Genomic DNA, 22,188 nt, shown 5'->3' on the forward strand with positions numbered 1-22,188 from the left:
ACATTTTTCCTACTTCATGAAGAGCCTAAATGCGAACTCTAAGTATTTCTCTTTTGCTTTTGCTCTTTTCCCAGGTTTACCTAATTGCAATCTGTAAGTGTAAGATGCAGTCAATGAAAACTACCATAGGAATTCTTGAGCAAATCAGACCATTCAAGAGGAAAGCACTTCACCTAATGGTGCATAAGGAAGCTGGACTCACCAAATAACCCTGTTAGTTAGGTACAGCCGGATACACCACGGAATATGGCAATCCTCTGTTTAATTTGCAAACCCTTTGGCAGGGAGGAGGAAAGGATGGAAAAATTTGGGTGAAGGCTTTATATGACTAGTCAAACAAACAGTGAGTCATTGAAAGTTTCCAGTTAACGATCCCTTCTGCCTGGGCAGAGCCTGGGCCCCAGCGATTTATGAGCCACACTGCAGTTTTAAGCTGGAACATCTCACAGTTTTATTGTCTCTTCCACCAAATGATTACATAAAATGAAATCAGCTTTGAAATCGGCACCGGCTTTGAAATGTAGGGCAAAATCTGGCTGGGGGTAGGGAGAAAGAAGGTGGAGAGAGAACAAGGTAGGGAGACTGTGAGACAGAGAACGCAGGAAAGGTGGTGAAAAGAGAGTACAGGAATTTTCGGGAGCTGAGTGTATTTTTCTTCCCCACGTTATAGATGCTGTCCGTTTTCCCGCACCCTGTGTCCCACAGGCCAGAGTGGACCCCTCCTATGGGCTAAAAGACTCTCGGTCTTCGGCCCAGCCCAGAGCTGCACCAACCAGAGCCTGCCCCTGCCCCCCACCCGGTGACAGGTGGGGCAGTCGAGCGGCCACAAGACCTCCCCCTCCTTGCGTTGCCTGCCGGGAGCCGGAGCGGCTTCCGGTTGCGCCCAGTCCCTGAACTCCGACTCCCGTCGGCCCCCGGGAAAACTGCAGCGAGGTCGCGCGGGCGCTGCCGGAACTTGTAGTTCCGCCTCCCGTCGTGCTAAATAGCCGGAAACGGGGGCGGCCAGAACAGAGAACTACCGAGGCGAAGGTACGGGTAGCGGTGAGGGGTCAATCCGCGCCGGGCGTGGGGTTGGCGGTGAGGCAGTCGGAGGTGGTTAGGTAGGAGGAGATCCGCTCGCAGACACGAGGAGGAGGGTTGAGCCGCAGCCGCCGCCGTCGCCTCTGTCGTCGTCGCGAGTGTGGAGTCGGGACTGGAGCTGCTGCCGCGGCGACGCCGGGAATCTTTGTCGCTAGCTCCCGGCCCTTCTGCCCCGCCGCCTTCCCTCGGTCAGCGCGGCCCACTCCTCCCCGGCCGGGCGCCCCTGCCTCCATTTCCCGCTTTCTGTCCACCACACACACGGCCCCCCCGATCATGGATCCGGGCAGTGGCGGCGGTGGCGGCGGCGGCGGCGGCGGCGGGAGCAGCAGCGGCAGCAGCAGCAGCGACTCGGCGCCCGACTGCTGGGACCAGGCGGACATGGAAGCCCCCGGGCCGGGCCCGTGTGGCGGCGGCGGCGGCTCCCTGGCGGCGGCGGCCGAGGCCCAGCGGGAGAACCTCAGCGCGGCCTTCAGCCGGCAACTCAACGTCAACGCCAAGCCCTTCGTGCCCAACGTCCACGCCGCCGAGTTCGTGCCGTCCTTCCTGCGGGGCCCGGCAGCGCCGCCACCCCCAGCTGGCGGCGCCGCCACCAACCACGGAGCTGGCAGCGGCGCGGGAGGCCCTGCGGGTAAAGGCCCGGGACGCTGGGCAGCCCCGGGGACGCGGGAGGAAGCCAGGCAGGGCGCCGGAGCCCACATGGCGTAGGGGTGCGGCCCGGGGGCGCGCGGCCCTGGAGCCCGGCCGGCACGTGGGGCGCTGACAGTGGCGCCGTCCGCCTAGGTGGGGCGCCCCGAGCCCGGGAGCCGGCCTGCGCGGGGCGGCCCGCGGCGGTGGCCGGGCGGGGAGCGGACAGCGGGTAGCGCGCCCAAAGACCCGGACCCGAGTGCCGCCCTTCCGCGCCCCTACCCTGCTCTGGAGTCCGCAGTTACCCGCTTGAGATGTGAACCGTATGGGACAGAGTGGGGGCCGCGGCGGATCACCGCCACGAGGCGCAGATGGAGCCAGGAATCAGTCGGGTGGGCGTTTAGAGATCGGAGGAGTGGGGAAAGACAAATGCCCGAGTTTTCCTTTCACCTTAGGTCCAGCTGAGAGAGCGTCTCCTGCTGCAGTTCCTACTGTTGAAACTGTAATTACGTTTTAAATTATCCATGGCCCTGAACCGTCCTGAAGGGATCCCAAGATGCATTGCAGCCTTGTGATCGGGCAGAAACTTGGCTATCAATACCAAGATCTGTTTTACCTTTAGCATTGTGTAGGCTTCTAAAGTTTACAAAGTGCCGCAAAGTTAGGATTCCTCACTTAATGTGTGATAGGAGACTATATTGATTTGTCTTTTTTAAGTGAGGCTTACACTTTTCTCCTTTGTCAGCGACACGTTTAGAGAATTTTCATTGCTGTAAAATCGTTGACCTTATTCAGATTGCTTGGAATAACTCACTGTGTTCGTGTGTCAGTAATTCAGTCTACTTCTTCAGACACTTGAGCATTTGTTATAATTTAATAGTTGTCACGTGTCTTTCTGACTGTAGCTAGTAGACATACATTCTGTGATTTCGAATTAACTTTGGTTTTTAAACATCTTCCACTACTTAGGGGTTGCTTAAGTGGTAGGTAGCCTGCTTGCAGGTGCTGACGTTGTAGGAATATCAAATGAGTGAACTTAAGTATTCTTACAATGGTGCTTATTTTGTGGTAGGTAGCATGCTTTCAGGTACTGATTTTGGAGGAATGTCAAATGAGTGAACTTAAGTATTCTCTTCCTAATGGTGCTTATTTTAGGAACTGTCAGTGTTTCCTTAAAGAGAAAATGAAAAAGGAAGGAAAAGGCTGAACGTCCTTTCATCATTTAGCCAGGACATTGATGGGCTGGGTCATGACTTCCAGCGCATTTTAAGTGAGAACATATTGTTGATTTGTCTCTTTAAAGTTCTGTATTGTGTTATGAGAAATACATTTATGTTTTTCATATAAAAAAATAAAGTTCTGTATTGTGGTTCTTAGATAAGTGGACATTATAAAAGTGCTCTAGGAGTTTGGTTTCTACGGAGACTTGTCACCGTTTGCTCTTTTGTGGTAAAAGGATAGCGTTTGGAGAAACACTCTGATGACGTATGTACGTCAACACGGTTGATTTGGTGGTTTTATTGACAGTGGCATTTCTTTTGTTTGTGTGGATGGTTGATGTTTTCTTTTGAGGAGATTTGAGGAGATGGAGCACGTCCAGGGTGGTATGGCCGTAGACGATGTTTTCCTTTTGAATAAGGAAGCTTAGCTTGTAATTCTTGACTTGATATATCAAGCCATTTTGACTGCCTAACCTAGTTCACTTCTCAGCTCCTAAAAGTGCCCATTCCCTACCTTATTTTGCAGATTTTGTTTATCCAGCCATTTTCTTTTTTGGCTCTTCCTCCTTTCTGTGGAGCCGCCAGCACCACTCTGACTAGACTCAGGACTCTGACTAGACTCAGGATTCCATTTACAGCCTGTCCAGCCAGTCATCCGGGGATAACCATCCTTGGTCTAAAATAGTCACTGTTGGTGCCTGTTGGTGACTAGGTATTACCTTTTATGCAGGCTTTCTCTCTTCCTCATAGTTGCTAATTTGTAGTTAGACCTAATTTTTTTCTCTTTAACAATGCTAGAAGTTGGAGATGTGAAAACCTGTAGGGAAGTAGCTGTCAGTAAGAAAATCCCTACATCATGGTCAGCTTTCTTGTTTTTAATCAGAAAACTATTTTGGTGTTACTGAGTTTACCAACTGCTTCTACCAAGATGCCAGTTAATGTTTTTAAAAAATTATCCGGCCGGGCGCGGTGGCTCAAGCCTGTAATCCCAGCACTTTGGGAGGCCGAGACGGGCGGATCACGAGGTCAGGATATCAAGACCATCCGGGCTAACACGGTGAAACCCCGTCTCTACTAAAAATACAAAAAATTAGCCGGGCGTGGTGGCGGGCGCCTGTAGTCCCAGCTACTCGGGAGGCTGAGGCAGGAGAATGGCGTAAACCCGGGAGGCGGAGCTTGCAGTGAGCTGAGATCCGGCCACTGTACTCCAGCCTGGGTGACAGAGCAAGACCCCGTCCCAAAAAAAAAAAAAAAAAAAAAAAAAATTATCCTACGTAAGATGTCTATTTGGAAAAGAACTGATTTTCTAAATTGAGGTCCAGAGTTATATTGAGACTGTTGGATTGCATGTTCCAGTCCATAAAAAGCCAGCATCGGATAACAATCAGTGCTTGTAAAAAGCAGGGGGAAAATTAGGAAATAACACCTGGATTGAAATTTACAAAAGGGGAACCAAAAAGTTTGCAAGGTTTTTTTGATAGTGAGGAAGTGGACAATAGGGCTAGCAGCACATTTTGTTCTTTAGTTAAGCCATAGCTGAAATTTGTGGTGGGTGTGTTTTTAAACTGCTTGCCAGTAAAGCTGTTGAAGGAGCCTGGAGAGTCAGACCTTGGGATTCAGTGTTGACATTGGATATCTTTGAAAACTAAAGAATACAGGTTCCTAAGAAATAATTAAGTGGAACCCATGTAAGTGTAATTAAGTGTAATTCATTTAAGCGCAGTTCTCTAGAGCCAAGTAAATTGGCCAAGAGATTCTCCTTAAAAATTGAGGTCCCCAAATGAATGACAATGTAGAAGACAAGGTTTAATGTGTATTAGAGCAAGCATTTTCTCTGATAGGATGTATTTAAGTTGTAATTTGCAACTAGTTTTTTTTATTCTTAGGTAAGAAACTGGTTTAGTTATTTTTAGGGTTATTTGGACTTTCTAGAACAGCCAGAGCTTCTAAAGTAATGATGTGGTGTTCTTTGCATCATCCCACCGTTAATGCCTCTCAAAACTCAATGCCATTAAGAAATAAGCATGGAATAAAACCAGCAGCCCTCAGTACTTACTCAGAGGAGGCACTGTCTCCAAAACTTAGCAGATTGTATTGTGGAACTTGAATTTTAAAGAGAAACATTCTGTTTTGTAGCGTTCATTTGCTGAATGCCTTATTTATTGGAGGAGGCCTTTTTTTTTTTTTTTTTTTTTTGAGACGGAGTCTCGCTCTGTTGCCCCGGCTGGTGTGCAGTGGCATGATCTCGGCTCACTACAACCTCCTCCTCCCAGGTTCAAGCGATTCTCCTGCCTCAGCCTCCCAAGTAGCTGGGATCACAGGCACCTGCCATCATGCCTAGCTATTTTTCTTTTCTGTGTGTGTTTTTGTAGAGATGAGATTTCACCATATTGGCTAGATTGGTCTTGAACTCCTGACTTCAGGTGATCTGCCCACCTTGGCCTCCCAAAATGCTGGGATTACAGGTGTGAGCCACTGCGCCCAGCTTTTTTTTTTTTTTTTTTTTTGATTGAGATTTAACTTACACACTGTAAAATTCACCCTTTTCTTTTTTTTTCTTTTTTTTTTTTTTTGAGACGGAGTCTTGCTCTGTGCCCCAGGCTGGAGTGTAGTGGCGCGATCTCGGCTCACTGCAAGCTCCGCCCCCCCGGGTTCACGCCATTCTCCTGCCTCAGCCTCCCGAGTAGCTGGGACTACAGGCGCCCGCCACCTCGCCCGGCTAATTTTCTTGTATTTTTAGTAGAGACGGGGTTTCACCGTGTTAGCCAGGATGGTCTCGATCTCCTGACCTCGTGATCCGCCCGTCTCGGCCTCCCAAAGTGCTGGGATTACAGGCTTGAGCCACCGCGCCCGGCCAAATTTACCCTTTTCAACTGTACAAGCTGGGTGCATTGGCTCACACCTATAAACCCAACACTCTGGGAGTCTGAGGTGAGAGGGTTGCCTGAGGTCTCTGTAAAACATAGTGAGACTGAGACCCTGTGTCCACAAACACTAAAATACAACAGGGCGCAGTGGCTCATGCCTGTAATCCCAGCACTTTGGGAGGCCGAGGTCGATGGATCACCTGAGGTCAGGAGTTCGAGACCAGCCTGGCCAACATGGCAAAACCGATCTCTACTAAAAATATAAAAATTAGTCAGGCGTGGTTGTGCACGCCCATAGTCCCAGCTACTTGGGAGGCTGAGGCAGGAGAATCACTTGAACCTGGGAGGCGGAGGTTGCAGTGAGCTGAGATCACGCCACTGCACTCTAGCCTGGGTGACAATGAGACTCCATTTAAAAAAAAAAAAAAAAAAAAAAAGCTGAGTGTGGTGGCATAAGCCTGTAGTCCCAGCTACTTGGGAGGCTGAGGTGGGAGGATCTCTTGAGCCCAGGAGTTGGAGGCTGCAGTGAGCTATGATGGCACCACTGCACTCAGCCTGGGTGACCAAATGAGACACTGTCCAAAAAGAAAAGTAAAGTGTACAGTTCAGTGGCTTCTGGTATATTTGTAAGGTTATGCAACCATCACCACTTGGCAGATACTTTTTAGAATATTCTCAGTTTTAAGCTGGAACATCTCAGAAGTGACCTCTTCAGGGCCACCAGAGTAGAGAGGATCCCAAATCAAAGTAATGGTTGTTTAATCCAGAAAGGCCCTTATACTTTATTATGTTAAATTCTGTCTGTTGAGGTAGACGATAGCGAAAATTCTATATTTGAGAATCCGTTTTTGAGACTGAAGTGCCTGCAAGAACTGTGCTCATATAAAGGCGTTTTTAGGCTTCAATGGGACAGCAGATGGGGTAGAGTAGAGGCCCCACAGTATCCCTGGAGTATCACAGTAGTAAGTATTACACAGCCTTTCTTTACTTCTCCTGCCATGGCTGACCTTTTTGTCTGTTTCATGGTTTTACATGTATGAATGGCTTGAAAGTGAGGATTTAGGGAACAAGCGAAGGCATCATCTAGGGATATGCTGTGCCAAGTTGTGCAGTTGTTTAAACTGTTAGAAATTTTGACTGGAATAAACCCTCTTTGAAGCAGGTTTTACGTAGTGCTGTTAGTACATATCTCATTGCATTCTTCTGTTCTTTATTTTTTACCTTTTCTGAAGTTGTAGTGCGTGAAAAGACAGCAATTTCAGTTTGGACAAGTTTAGGAGGTAATGTAGAGGACAGACTTTAAGCCTTGATTTGCTTGCTTTGGTTTGCTGGGGAAGAAATGTCTGAAAGTTTTCACATAATACTTTCTTTCTGGTTGGAGAGAAAGAAATGAAAAAGATTTGATAACCTTCTGGGTTGAGTTAGCAGTATTAGAATGGAATTTTTTCCAGAAATGCGAATTTCTGGTTTTGCTCAGATATGTGTACTGGCAACTAATTAACAAACATTTAGCAGTCCACTGAATGTAAGGTGCTGTGCTAGGCACTTGAAATAACACCAAGATGAATCAGTTGTGGTCCTGAAGGAATCTATAAAGGGATCAGATGCCCAGTGTACTCTAGTGGAAGTCACAGCGTGGTAAGCGAGCCCTGCAGAGAGTGTAGAGAGGGCTTTCAAAGCTGAGAACAGCAATCCCTTATGTAAAACATTGCAGTCTTGTCACTCTAATAAAATTAAAGATTTATTATCTACTCACTGTTCTTTCTGAATGCCTTGTGTGTATTTTTTTTTCTGGCCTCCTGGGCCAGAGTTGTAGCCAAAGCCTGAACACCAAGGTTGTGTGTATTTTAAAAAACTTTTTACTTACTATTTTTAGAGACAGGATAGGATCTTACTTTGCCACCCAAGCTAGAGTACAGTGGTGTGATCATAGCCCATTGTTACTTCAAATCCCTGGGCTCAAGTGATCCTTCTGCCTCAGCCTCCTGAGTAGCTAGGACTATAGGCACCCACCACAACGCCTGGCTAAGATTTTGTTTTTGTTTTTTGCGATGGAGTCTCGCTCTGTCACAGGCTGGAGTGCAGTGGCCGTAATTCGGTTCGCCGTAATTCGGTTCACCGTAACCTTCGCCTCCCAGGTTCAAGCGATTCTCCTGCCTCAGCTTCCCAAGTAGCTGAGATTACAGGTGCCTGCCACCATGCCCAGCTAATTTTTGTATTTTTAGTAGAGGCGGGGTTTCACCATGTTGCCCAGGCTGGTCTCGAACTCCTGACCCCAGGTGATCCACCTGTCTCAGCCTTCCAAAGTGCTGGGATTACAGGCGAGAGCCACTGTGCCTGGCCAGGTTTCGTATTTTTAAGTTTTTCAAGTGTGCTGAAGGTAGAGCACTAGTTATCTTTTTACAGTACTTGTCTATTTCGCATTAAACAGCAGTGAGTTCAGTTACTATGAGTCTGGCTAGTGTATCTATTGGGGCATGTTTAGAATTTCATCATTCTACCTTTAGTTTTAAAATATCTTCGGGAGGCAAGAATTTGGCTACTAGTTGAAGGGTCTGAGGTCCTCAGAACAATCAAGAAAATTGACAGTTTTTAGCTGTTGATTTGTTTCAAGGCTTATAATTTTCTGCCTTGTTTTCAGTAGAGCCGAGGATGTAGATTTATATGGCTCCTTTGTAAATGGCTTTGTTTTAAGGAAACCTAGTTGTTACAGTACTGCATGTTGAACCAGTTTCCCGTCATAATTCTACTTTCAAAGGGAGAAGAACACATTAAGGCTTTCTTGAGCACCTGACCTAACATTGGTGACACTCACTTCCAAACCACATTCCCATTAGGTAATTGTCACTTCACTTGAAAAAAAAAAAAACTCATTCTGCAGAATTTCACTGGGTAATTTCCTGGTTGAGTATTTCTGTGGAATTCCAGTATGTTACCATACTACTTCTCCATTGCCTTTGGGTGGTTCATTTTGGTAGCAGAAAAATGTTTCTGTTATTTTTTGTTTTTGACACGGAGTCTCCCTCTGTTGCCCCAGCTGGAGTCTAGTAGTGATCGCGGCTCACGGCAGCCTCCACCTCCCGGGTTCAAGCGATTCTCCTGCCCTACTCTCCCGAGTAGCTGGGATTACAGGCGCGCACCACCATGCCCTGCTAATTTTTGTATTTTTAGTAGAGACAGGGATTCGCCATGTTGACGAGGCTGGTCTTGAACTACTGACCTCAAGTGAGCCACCCACCTTGGCCTCCCAAAGTGCTGGGATTACAGGCATGAGACACCGCACCCTGCTCTTTCTGTTATTTTTGTACTTTTTTTTGAGGCTTTCTGAAATGGTTTTGGTTTGTGTATTTTAAATGTTATTTAAATGGTTTTTTTGTTTTGTTTTTTTGTTTTTGAGATGAATCTCTCTCTGTCGCCCAGGCTGGAGTGCACTGGCGTGATCTTGGCTCACCCCAACCTCTGCCTGCCTGGTTCAAGTGATTCTCCTGCCTCAGCCTCCCAAGTAGCTGGGATTATACACGTGCACCACCACGCCTGGCTAATTTTTGTATTTTTAGTAGAGATAGGGCTTTGCCATGCTGACCAGGCTAGTCTCGAACTCCTGACCTCAAGTGATCCGCCCGCCTCAGCCTCCCAAAGTGCTGGGATTACATGTGTGAGCCACCTTGCCTGGCTTCAAATTGTTTTTGAAGTAGTCAGGATGTAGCTGTAAGACTATCCTTCAGGGTTGTTTGAAAAACAGAATAGAATTTTAGTTACTCTATGCAAAGTCTAATCAGGTTGATAATGTGGTATTCCTTTAGTGTCTGAATAAAGAGGTTCTTAGAATGTTAGCGCTGGATATGACCCTAGCACTTGTACAATCTCCTCATTTTCGGATAAAGGAACTGGAGCCTTAGAAATGCTAAGTAGATGCCTAAGGTCACTCACAGAGTTAATGACCCTGTTGAGTCTAGAATGCAGATTTGCCACCTGCTAGTTTAGTGTTCGATCTGCCACATCATGCTCTTTAGTAACGGGGGAGGGGAGGGGGCGGGCGGGGTCGGGGGCAGGGGAGGGGAAGGGCATGCTTAGAGCTAATTACTACAACTGGCATGTGTTTTCTGAGAGTGGCCTTGGCATTTGCCTCATGTTTCTTTCTTAAAGGTTTTTGAAATTATTTTGGGGCTTTGAAATGCTTGCTGTAATAAATTTATTGAGCAGTTACCACCACTGCTTAATATCCCCTTCTCAGTTATTTAGTCTTCACAACATTCTCTTGAGGTTTAGGTACTGTTGACCCATTTTACAGATGAGAAAATAAGGGCTCAGTAAAGCTAAATAACTTAGGTCACATCCATGAGAGGAGCGAGGCTTAGAATCTAGGTCATTTCAAAGTTTGTTCTAGTAGTGACTGCTAGTGCTTTCCCTGTGATTTTGTATTAAAGTAGACTGAGACTCTCCAGAAACTGGGCCCGTGAGCTTGGACTGTGGCATTTCTCCGTGTTCTGTCTCAGTGGTAGCAGAATGATATTTGTCATAAGTAGGCAATGCTCTGATTTAAAGCAATATTTTGAAATTACTTCTTTTTACATTTTAGCAAATGTTGATGTAAAATACTTTAAAACTGCTCTGTTCACCACTGTCTGTACCACTGTGCCTTTTTATTTTTAGACTGTTAGGTAATTAAGGCAAAACCATCCACATTTTTTATGTGTTCTGCTGACTTTTCTTTCTGGTGTTTGCTTTTACTGTTTTTCAGTATTGTCTATGGGGAAAAAAAATACCTCAGCTTGCAAATTTTTGTTCAGAGATGGGGTCATTCTTTGCTGTTGGAGGGATTTTCGTGAAAAAATTTCAAGAAACATTGTCTCATGTGATCTTACCAGATAAGTGCCAATTATTAAGACTTGCTGGCTGCTGGATTTATCATCTCAGCCTAATTTTCTTCCTGAGATAAATGAATCTTGCTTTTTTATCGTTACCACCCTGGCATAATGCAATGGAAATGTAATATGAACCACATAGTTAATTTAAAATTTTCTTTTTTTAATTTTGTTTTTTGAGACAGGGTCTCATGTTGCCCAGGCTGGAGTGCAGTGGCACAGTCAGAGCTCACTGCGGCCTCAACCTCCTGGGTTTAAGGGATCCTCCTGCCTCAGCCTCCCAAATAGCTGGGACTACAACTATATGCCTCCACGCTTGGCTAATTTTTACATTTTTTTTTGTAGAGACAAAGCCTCGCTGTGTTGCCCCAGCTGGTCTTGAACTCTTGGCCTCAAGCAGTCCTCTTAGCTTGGCCTCCCAAAGTGCTGGGCTTATAGGTGAGAACCACCACACCTGGCCCAACACCTCCTGAGTGTAGTGCTTCCCTAACCCCTTCTTAGAAAGTTGACACATTTACAATTGTTTTCAACTCTCTTGAACCCTAATGGAAATGCAATGAATGTACAGATGGAGGCTAAGGATCCTGGTCAGAAAAGGAAAGTGAGGCCAGGCGCGGTAGCTCATGCTTGAACCCAGGAGGTGGAGGTTGCAGTGAGCCGAGATAGTGCCACTGCACTCCAGCCTGGGCGACAGAGCAAGACTCCATCTCAAACAGAAGAAAAAAGAAAAGTGAAAAAGTGAACTGATGTGACTGGAAGGAACCAGTGTGAAAGTCAAAGAAAAATACGCTAATTCAGTAAAAATTGACTGTGTATTTATTCTATACAATACATCATGCCAACTTGTTGAGATTACCGAAGTAGAAAAAAGTCTCCATGTTTCAGAAATCCATCCATCTACAGTTAATTCTGGAAGTCTATAATCTAGGGAACAAGAGCTAAGATACATGTGTACCTATTATGTATGTATTTATTTATTTATTTTTGAGACAGAGTCTTGTTCTGTCACTCAGGCTGGAGTGCAGTGACTGAATGATCTCAACGCACTGCAACCTGCGCCTCCCCGGTTCAAGCCATTCTCCCACCACAGCCTCCTGAGTAGCTGGGGTTACAGGTGTGTGCCACCAGACCCGGCTAATTTTTTAGTAGAGACGGGGTTTCACCATGTTGGCCAGGCTGGTCTCAAATTCCTGACCTCAAGTGATCCACCTGCCTTGGCCTCCCAAAGTGCTGGGGTTACAGGTACAGGTGTGAGCCACTGCACCCAGTCCCCGCGTGTGCCTCTAATTTAAAGAGGTGTCATGTCTGAGAGGAGTGATCGTTAGCCCTTCAGGCTGGGGGATGGACAGGGAATGGGATAGAAATGGGGGATTAGGTAGGCAAGTGTGTACTACAATTTAGGAGAATCCTTGAGCTAGAACTGTGTGTCCAAAGTGTGATCGAAAACCACATGTGGCTATTTAAATTTATTAAAATTAAATTTAAAATTCAGTTTCTCAGTCGTAATAACCGTGTTTCCAGTGCTTAATAACCACATGTCGCTGGTGACTATCATGTCACAGCACAGATGTAAAACATTTCCATCACTACAGAAACTTGGACAGATTTTTGTCACACATACTTCTCACTTTCATGCAATGTGAGACACTTCTGTGACAGCTCTGAAATCGTATTTTTCTTTAATTAACACCCCATTTAGCTAACAAAACTACAATTTTACTTAGGATGACTGTGTTTTGTTGTTATTGTTTGATACAGGGTCTTGCTGTGTCGCCCAGGCTGGAGTGCACTGGTGTGATCACTGCTCACTGCAGCTTCCACCTCCCAGGTTCAAGTGATTCTCCTGCCTGGGACTATAGGCTTGTGCCACTATACCCAGTTAATTTTTAAATTTTTTGTAAGGATGAAGTCTCCTTGTGTTTCGCAGGGTGGTCTCAAACTCCTGGCCTAAAGTGATCCTCCTGCCTTGCCTCCCAGAGTGTTGGTTTTATAGGCATGAGCCACTGCACCCGGCCTAAAGATTAGTTTTGTGTCTAAAGCAGTATGAATTTAAATTGCTGATTTATGAAATATATGCATCAGGCACTTTTTAAGAATTAGGCAAACATTTGTGTTTAAAACATGTAACTTGAATCAAATCGTAGCTTTTTTTAACCTGCCATGATGTCTGTGGCCTTGACTGACGTGTGCTGTGTGGATGTGCTGGCCAAGTAGGATTCTCCATGTTCAAGTCCTTTGATCCATGATCAAAGCTTTAAAAATAATTGTATACCCTTTTTAAAAATTGAAGCAAAATCCACATAACATAAAACTGGCCGGGTGCGGTAGCTCACGCCTGTAATCCCAGCACTTTAGGAGGCCTAGGTGGGCAGATCACAAGGTCAGGAGATTGAGCCCATCCTGGCCAACATGGTGAAACCCCATCTCTACTAAAATAAAAAAATTACCCAGGCGTGGTAGCGCACGCTTGTTGTCCCAGCTATTCAGGAGGCTGAGGCAGGGGAATCACTTGAACCCGGGAGGCGGAAGTTGCCGTGAGTCGAGATTGCACCACTGCACTCCAGCCTGGCGACAGAGCAAGACTCCGTCTCAAAATAAATAAAATAAAATAACATGAGTCAGGAAGGACATTGGTGTTGAGGTTGGCGCACATATCAAGGACAGTAACTACCATGGTTCCCGAAGTGTTGCCAAAGCCTCAGATGCCTGGCCTTTTGGCCAAGCGTCTGCAATTTCATATGTTTGGAGCATTCATGGTATCCCTGGGGGTTGCAGCTTTGTATAAGTTTGGTGTGGCTGAACCAAGAAAGAAGGCATATGCAGATTTCTACAGAAATGATGAGATTTTGAGGAGATGAGGAAGGCTGGTATCTGTCAGAGTGTAAAGTAATCTTGGAATATAAAGAATTTCTTCAGGTTGGTTTACTTAGAAGTTTGTCACTGACTCGTGTTCCTGAACACATGAATATGTGGGCTAAGAAATAGTTCCTCTTGATAAACAATTAAATAAATAAATAAAACTAACCATTTTAAAGTGAACAATTCAGTGACATTTAGTATATTCACACCGTGTTGTACAACCAGCATTTCTAGCTAGTTCTAAAGCATTTTCTTTTTTTGGGGGGGAGACAGGGTCTCACCCCATCGTCCAGGTTGGAGAGCAGTGGTGCCATCTTGGTTCACTGCAACCTCGCTCCACCTCCCGGGTTCAAGTGATCTTCCCACCTCAGCATCCCAAGTAGCTGGCGCTACAGACATGTGCCACCACGCCCAGCTAATTTTTATTTTTATTTTTTTTGAGACAGAGTCTCACTGTTATGCCCAGGCTGAAGTGCAGTAGTGTGATCTCAGCTCACTGCAGCCTCTGCCTTCCAGGTTCAAGATTCCCAGATTCTCCTGGCTCAGCCTCCTGAGTAGCTGGGATTATAGGCACCTGTCACCACCCCAGCTAATTTTTGTATTTTTAGTAGAGACGGGGTTTCATGGTGTTGGCCAGGCTGGTCTCAAACTCCCAACCTCAGGTGCTCTGCCTGCCTCAGCCTCCCAAAGTGCTGGGATTACAGTCGTGAGCCACCGCGCCTGGCCTGATAACTGGATCTTAAAATTGATAGTTAGAATTTGATTATGGTGAAACAACACAAACACCACATATTCTATGATTCCATTGATATGAAATATTCAGAAGAGGTAAATCCACAGAGACAGAAAAGAGACTTACTGGTGGCTGCCAGAAGCTAGGAGAGAGTGTGGGCAGTAACTGCTAAATGAATATGGGTTTCCTTTTGGGTTATTAAAGTATTTTGGAAGCTGGGCGCGGTGGCTCACACCTGTAATCCTAGCACTTTGGGAGGCTGAGGTGGGTGGATTGCTTGAGCTCAGGAGTTGGAGACCAGTCTGGGAAACCTATTGAAACCCCATCTCTATAAAAAATTTAAGGCCAGGTGCGGTGGCTCATGACTGTAATCCCAGGACTTTGGGAGGTTGAGGTGGGCAGATCACATGAGGTCAGGAGTTTGAGACCAGCCTGGCCAACATAGTGAAACCCTGTCTCTACTAAAACTACAAAAATTAGCTGGGTATGGTGGCACACGCCTGTAGTCTCAGCTACTCGGGACTTCAAGCTGGAGAATCGCTTGAACCTGGGAAGTGGAGGTTGCAATGAGCCGAGACCACGATATTGCACTCCAGCCTGGGCGACAGAGCGAGACTCCATCTCTAAAAAAAAAAACAAGATCCAGTTTATCATCTGTATCACAGGCAGTACTAGTGTTCTGCTGTCTTGTGGTAAAATCTTTTCACTTCATGTTTTAAAATTTGTGGTAATGTACCAAGTATCACAGCCAATTCATTAATTTTCCTTTATTGTAAATTATACTATTAGTTTTAGTTTTGCTTCTTTTTTTTTTTTAAGACGGAGTTTGACTCACGTTGCCCAGGCTGGAGTGCAATGGTGCAATCTCAGCTCACAGCAACCTCCGCCTTCCAAGTTCAACTGATTCTCCTGCCTCAGCCTCCCAAGTAGCTGGGATTACAGGCATGAGACATCATGCCTGGCAAATTTTTGTATTTTTAGTAGAGTCGGGGTTTCCTCATATTGGTCAGGCTGGTCTCATACTCCTGACCTCAGGTGATCCGCCCACCTCAGCCTCCCAAAGTGCGGGCATTACAGGTGTGAGCCACCATGCCCAGCCTAATTTTTCCTCTTTTTTTTGAGACAGGGTCTCATTCATTTTTTTTTTTTTTTTTTTTTTTTTGAGACGGAGTCTCGCTCTGTCGCCCAGGCTGGAGTGCACTGGCCAGATCTCAGCTCACTGCAAGCTCCGCCTCCCGGGTTTACGCCATTCTCCTGCCTCAGCCTCCTGAGTAGCTGGGACTACAGGCGCCCGCCACCTCGCCCGGCTAGTTTTTTGTATTTTTTAGTAGAGATGGGGTTTCACCATGTTAGCCAGAATGATCTCGATCTCCTGACCTCGTGATCCGCCCGTCTCGGCCTCCCAACAAAGTGCTGGGATTACAGGCTTGAGCCACCGCGCCTGGCCGAGACAGGGTCTCATTCTTTCACCCAGGCTAGAGTGCAGTGGTGCAATCTTGGCTCACTGCGACCTCTGCTACCCGGGCTCAAGCAATTCTCTTGCCTCAGCTTCCTAAGTAGCTGGGACTACAAGCATGAACCACCATGTCCAGCCTAATTTTTATACATATATATTTTTTGTAGAGATGGGGTTTTGCCATGTTGCCCAGGCTGGTCTCAAACTTAGTTTTTCCTTTTAATTTGGGGCATGGCATTTGCACTCAGTGGTAAACTCTGAAAAGCTTTTCCACTTACAAAAATTGTTCCATTTTTAAATAGTTAATAACGGTGTGTTTCTAAACATAGAGATAACGTTGGAAAATTTGAAACTCTAGTTTCATTCCTTGAGAGGGTTCTAACTTCTTTTACTAGCAGCTGTGAACCATGCAGGATGTGAGAAATTACACCCTAATCATCTATTTCCTAGCCATGAACAGTTCAACCTAGGAAGATTCTAAGCCCAGGCTCATTAGTAGCCAGTAAAATCTGGATGTTGTATGCATCATGAATAAGACCAGAGAAGAATGAAGAAGTAAGGGTTTACTGTGGATGAATGAAGACAGGGTAGAAATATATCAGTTTTATTTTTATTTTTTAAGACAGGGTGTCACTGTCCCGCCCAGGCTGGAGTGCAGTGGTGCAATCACTACTCATTGCAACCTTGACCTCCCGGGCTCAGCCCCCCGAGCAGCTGGGACTCTGGGCGTGTGCCACCACTCCTGACAGAATTTTTTTTTTTTTTTTTTGGTACAGATGGGGTTTTGCCATGTTGCCCAGGCTGGTCTCAAACTCTTGCCATCCTCCCACCTTGGACTCCCAGAGGTTTGGGACTACAGGTGTGAGCCACCATGCCCAACCCATTTGCAATTTACAATCCATTGTAAGTTGAGGAGCCATCTGTATTGTAAATCTAATAGCTGGTGCCAGGAACTAAGTGGTCAGGTGTAAGTACTGTTTTGTTTTGAAAAGCTGTTACAGTTAGTGATGCGCTTGAGAGTGGTGAGGAAGCCCACCATACCAGTCATTTTCCTGCTTTAAAATACAGTACATCATAACTGTATGTCCACCAGAGCTTACTTTACTTGAATACTGATTTTCAGCAGGGGTTATCTGAGGAAGGGGAAGATGGCACTTGCATAACTTGGAAATGCCTGCAGTTGATTCTGATGTGCCTGTATGTTAGATGGTAGTGATTACAGGATCTGTTTCCTAGGGCTTTTGGTGGGGATGAGCTAGCAGTCGGCACATAGGGCTCAATAAAAATTAGTTAAAACAAATTGCAACCACCACCACCCACCCCCTACACAATATGGATTCGTGAGTACTTTTTATCCTTGTCTGGCCTATAATAGATACTCAGTACACACACACACACACACACACACACACACGCATTTTTATTAGTTTTTCTTTTTTTTTTTGAGATGGAGTTTCACTCTTGTTGCCCAGGCTGGAGTACAGTGACGTGATCTTGGCTCACTGCAACCTCCACCTCCCGGGATCAAGTGATCCTCCTGCCTCGGCCTCCCGAGTAGCTGGGATTACAGGTGTGCGCCACACTCGGCTAATTTTTTTGTATTTTTAGTAGAGACAGGGTTTTGCCATGTTGGCCAGGCTGGTCTTGAACTCCCGAACTCAAATGATCCCCCCGCCTTGGCCTCCCAAAGTGTTGGGATTACAGGTGTGAGCCACTGTGTCTGACTGATACTCAATACATATTGATAGGATTGAGTTAGAGTAGTTACATAGCAGATGGAGACTGACATTTGTTGAATATGCCAGGAGTTCTTTAACTGACACTAAACAAATTATTCTCCCATTTCCTCCCATAAACCCCTCAACAATCCTCTCAGGTAGATGGTATATCATTCCCACAATTTCAATGGAATAAATGCATTCACAGCTTGTCATAAGCCAGGAGTTAAGCCTAGGAGTCAGCTTAGTTCCAGGCTTTGAGAGTACCCCATGCTGTCTCCTCCTTCTTAGGGTGGCCTGTGAACTTGATTCTCTCAGTACTGCCTGGCTTTCTCTGAAAATTGAGTAATTTTTCCTTACCTTACCCTTAAACTTTTCTTCAAAATGGAAAAGCAAAAAAAGGTTAAATCTGTATTGTGTTTGAAGTACAGTTTCGGTCTCCTTCCAAACCAGGTTCAAATGGGTTTCCCCCCTGTTTGTTAATGTCCTGCTCATCCCACAGCTTGGGGTCATCTTAGACCTTGTACTCTCCCTTTCTCCCACCTCCTGTCAGGTGTAGCCCGCCTGCCCTTCCAGTTGTATTGCTTGGTTGTCCCCGTGGCATGCTTTCTTGTAGTGGTGATGTGGGTCTTCCTGCTTGTGGGGTCTTGCCCACTCTAGTTCATGTAGTTTAAGCTGCAAGAAACAGATCTTCCTCAGTGACAATCTGAGCCTGTCACTTAAAAAATAGAAAAGAAAAACAATTTGGTTGTCCTTTACCTATCAGGGACAGGAAATTACTTTACTCAACATTTGATGCTATTGAAGGTTGGGCCCAAAACACTCTCTCTTGACTCTTAAAGGTATTGATCCTTTCCGGGTAATGATTTTACAGGTTACAAATTCATTATTTTTTCATACTTGCTGTGCATGATTCATATGATTTAATTCTTTGGTGTCTTTTTCTATGGTGGAGATTGTTTACAGCAGGGGCACGTTCATATTGGAGTATAATTTAGGTTTGTCTGTATCTGACAAACTAAAATCCAAAAAGCAGACTTAGATATTTGGTTATTAGTATGTATTTCTTCCACATCTCTTCCAGTAATGTCATAAATAAATTTGCAGTGTGGCAACTGGAAACTGGATTGTTGCTTGGTCTTAGAGTTCTAGTGTAGGAAAAAACTGGCATCACTGGAATCACCTTTTCTGCAGATGTTTTTTAAATGGCTTATATGTATTTCAGGACTTTATACAAATGTCATTTATCTTACAGGTATCTAATTTATTCAGGAATTTTGATGAGTATGGAATATTAAAATGGGCTAATCACAGGCCGGGCGCGGTGGCTCAAACCTGTAATCCCAGCACTTTGGGAGGCCGAGGTGGGTGGATCACCTGAGGTCAGTAGTTCAAGACCAGCCTGACCAACATGGCAAAACCCCGTCTCTACTAAAAATACAAAATTAGCCAGGCGTGGTGGCATGTGCCTGTAATCCCAGCTATTCAGGAGACTGAGGCAGGAGAATCGCTTGAACCAGGGAGGTGGAGGCTGTGGTAAGCCGAGATGGTGCCATTCATTGCACTCTAGCCTGGACAACAAGAGTGAAACTGAGTCTCAAAAAAAAAAAAAAAAAAAAAAAGCTAATCACAGCTTTCTTGGGCTAGCTTACCAAGAGAGAATCATGGGAAGTAGATGTGTATTTGTTGAACACATCTGATCTGTGCTGAGCTGCAGATTACTTTGACAGTATCTGTGAAGAAAAAGTTTATAAAGCAAATCAAAAGAATAAGCATGTTTTTATGAATACATTGAAACTAGTGAAAATGTTTCAAAATTAGCTGTAATTAGTAGAATTTTGAAAAGTAGGTTAAGCAGAGACTTCTAATTTGAAGGCCTGAGTTAGCTGCCATTGATCTGGGGTTATTGATTGAGGCTTGTGTTGTGTTATTGAACTTCTGTTTTTACTACATATTAAAAGATAAGTGAAATGGATGGATAAGTATCAATTTTTAACAGAACTTATTTCTGTTAAACAGCACCTGTGGAATCCTCTCAAGAGGAACAGTCATTGTGTGAAGGTAATGATGCTGTCTTTGAAAGTCTACTTGAGAAAACATTAGGTTGTCTATGCTGTATAAAGCTAGATACTGTTTTGTAAATAGATATTATATTTCAATCTCTTGTCTAGGTTCAAATTCAGCTGTTAGCATGGAACTTTCAGAACCTATTGGTAAGAAAATTTTTGATCATATTAATACAGTAAATGAAACTCTTTCACTCTCAAGATTTAAGGTGCAAATGTGTTATGATTATTGTAATGCCTACATTTAAGTCATATTGAGTCTTTGCTATTAGTATTTAGAAAGTAGAACAAACTAGGCATTAACACTGTCTTGATAAACTTAGTGATTGCAAATAAAATTGAGTGGAGGAATGGTAAAGTCAATTTAAATACCTGTACATGTTCTGTTTTCTTTTTTTGAGATGGAGTCTCGCTCTGTCGCCCAAGCTGGAGTGCAGTGGTGTGATCTCGGCTCACTGCAACCTCCGCCTCCCGGCTTCAAATGATTCTCCGGCCTCAGCTTCCTGAGTAGCTGGGATTACAAGCGGTGCCACAGCGCCTGGCAATTTTTGTATTTTTAGTAGAGATGGGGTTTCACCATCTTGGTCAGGCTGGTCTGGAACTCCTGACCTCGTGATCCGCCCACCTCGGCCTCCCAAAGTGCTGGGATTACAGGTGTGAGCCACCATTGCCAGGCCACATGTTCTGTTTTTTTGGTGAAAAATGTTCTTCCTTTTTATAACTTAATTCTTAAGGGTTTCATGTTCCCAGGGTGATTAAAGTTGATGCCAAAGTTTTATTACTTTAAGAGGAAAAAGAAAATATTTCCTAAATCCTTTCATTCTTTTCGTGTGTCACAATTTTAAACTTTACTTTTTTTCTTACTATCAGGGTGTCTCAACACTGGAATAACTAGGCTGTTGGGAATGTTAGGACTCTTGTTTACATTTTGTTTGTCCTCATGAAAATGAAGCTTTGCTAAAATAGCAATCTCAGCCTGTGAGTCAGTGCCCTCTGATCTGATACCAGCAGTGAGTCTGCCTTGAAAGCTGTCACCCATTTCTGTTACGAAAGAGGTTTTCCTGCTTATGTGTCACTAGGCATTAGGAAATGGAACTACATATGCAAAGTCCCATTTGTTGTTTTAAAGCTTGTGTATTTTAAAGTATAGATTATAAATCTTTTTCAGAATACTAAGTTAAAATGTCTTCCTTCAGTAGAAAATGGAGAGACAGAAATGTCTCCAGAAGAATCATGGGAGCACAAAGAAGAAATAAGTGAAGCAGAGCCAGGGGTTGGTTCCTTGGGAGATGGAAGGCCGCCAGAGGAAAGTGCCCATGAAATGATGGAGGAGGAAGAGGAGATCCCAAAACCTAAGTCTGTGGTTGCACCACCAGGTGCTCCTAAGAAAGAGCATGTAAATGTAGTATTCATTGGGCATGTAGGTAAGCTGCTGTCATAGCAATTAAAGTTACTGGATACATGAAACATAGAACATCCTTTTTAGCTACTTGGAGATGTTTAGTGAAACTGAAGCAAATTAATTGAAAATGTCTTGATTTTTAACTTGCTAGAGTTTTTTTAGCTGGCAAAAAAATGCAAGTACTTTTCTTGAAGTTTAGGCAAATGAATAATTCTGTAATAGCATAGATGCTGGAAGAAAAACCTCAGTATATTGTATGTAACATATAATTAGTCTATTGACCATTGATGGTGGTTCAGCATAGATAATATCAATATCTTAGAAAATGTGCCCTTTTTTAATGAACCTCAGTTAACTTTGTTAATTTTAATGTGATTGACCTTACCAGATATCTTAATTTTGTGTGAAGCAGGAAATCAATAATTTGGAGTAACTTCTGGATGCTTGCCAGGTTGCTGGTTTAGCAAAAAACACAAGAACAAATTTATTTAATTTATTCAGATATTATCTGATTATATGACCTATCCCCAGAATTGTGAGAAAAAAATACAGAATTATGTGTCTTTCATTTCTACTGTCTCTGCCTTCCCCCCGAATATGAAACACCATACTCCTTCTTTTAGTAGCAACAACTCTTTTGAAAGTGTAAAGGAGCGACTGAGCACTGTGGCTCACGCCTGTAATCCCAGCACTTTGGGAGGCCAAGGTGGGTGGATCGTGAGGTCAGGAGTTCAAGACCAGCCTGGCCAACATGGTGAAACCCTGTCTCTACTAAAAATACAAAAATTAGCCAGGTATGGCGACATGAGCCTGTAATCCCATCTACTCTGGAGGCTGAGGCAGGGGAATTGCTTGAACCCAGGAGGTGAAGGTTGCGGTGAACCAAGATAGCGCCACTGCATTCCAACTCTGGGCAACGGAGCAAGATTCTGTCTGGGAGGAAAAAAAAAAAGTGTAAAGGAGCACATACCTTACTTGCTATAAGTGAAAGCACCTAAATGTAGTTCACAGTTCTTTAGCTGCTTTTGCTCTCTGAAACTCCTCCTGGGGAATTTATAGTCAGTTGCTGCTGTGCCTTCGGAGTAATCTGTTAAAAAATTCTTTCGTTTATCAGTAAAGTATTTCTAAATGTTTCTTTTTTTTCTTCTTTTGCTTTTTTTTTTTTGAGACGGAGTTTCACTCTTGTCGCCTAGGCTGGAGTGCAATGGTATGATCTCGGCTCACTGCAACCTCTGTTTCCTAAGTTCACACGATTTTTCTGCCTCAGCTTCCCAAGTCGCTGGGATTACAGGTGGCCG

At 44.6% G+C, this 22,188-nt stretch overlaps 1 protein-coding gene and 1 pseudogene across 6 annotated transcripts in view; both read left to right on the forward strand.

The window, feature by feature from the left end:
- Window positions 1–409: 409 nt before the first annotated feature.
- The window catches only part of GSPT1 (G1 to S phase transition 1), a 48,872-nt gene continuing 27,093 nt past the window's right edge, over window positions 410–22,188 (forward strand). Inside the window, exons 1-7 of one of the 6 annotated variants that reach the window (XM_025371166.1) lie at window positions 1,101–1,653; window positions 8,862–8,875; window positions 15,536–15,549; window positions 16,911–16,916; window positions 19,442–19,483; window positions 19,594–19,635; window positions 20,685–20,912. In XM_025371166.1, the coding sequence (XP_025226951.1) occupies window positions 1,354–1,653; window positions 8,862–8,875; window positions 15,536–15,549; window positions 16,911–16,916; window positions 19,442–19,483; window positions 19,594–19,635; window positions 20,685–20,912 (646 nt within the window). In that variant the 5' untranslated portion in view covers window positions 1,101–1,353. Of the gene's footprint in view, window positions 1,030–1,100; window positions 1,732–3,562; window positions 3,575–6,138; window positions 6,145–6,515; window positions 6,539–7,063; window positions 7,072–8,861; window positions 8,876–15,535; window positions 15,550–16,910; window positions 16,917–19,441; window positions 19,484–19,593; window positions 19,636–20,684; window positions 20,913–22,188 lie in introns of those variants that run through there. The other 5 variants (XM_025371165.1, XM_025371164.1, XM_025371167.1 and 2 more) reach the window with 5 other exon arrangements.
- Window positions 13,329–13,546, forward strand: LOC112614539 (annotated as a pseudogene).

Source organism: Theropithecus gelada, chromosome 20 (genome assembly GCF_003255815.1).
Source record: "Theropithecus gelada isolate Dixy chromosome 20, Tgel_1.0, whole genome shotgun sequence".
In the NCBI taxonomy this organism is placed as follows: Eukaryota; Metazoa; Chordata; class Mammalia; order Primates; family Cercopithecidae; genus Theropithecus; species Theropithecus gelada.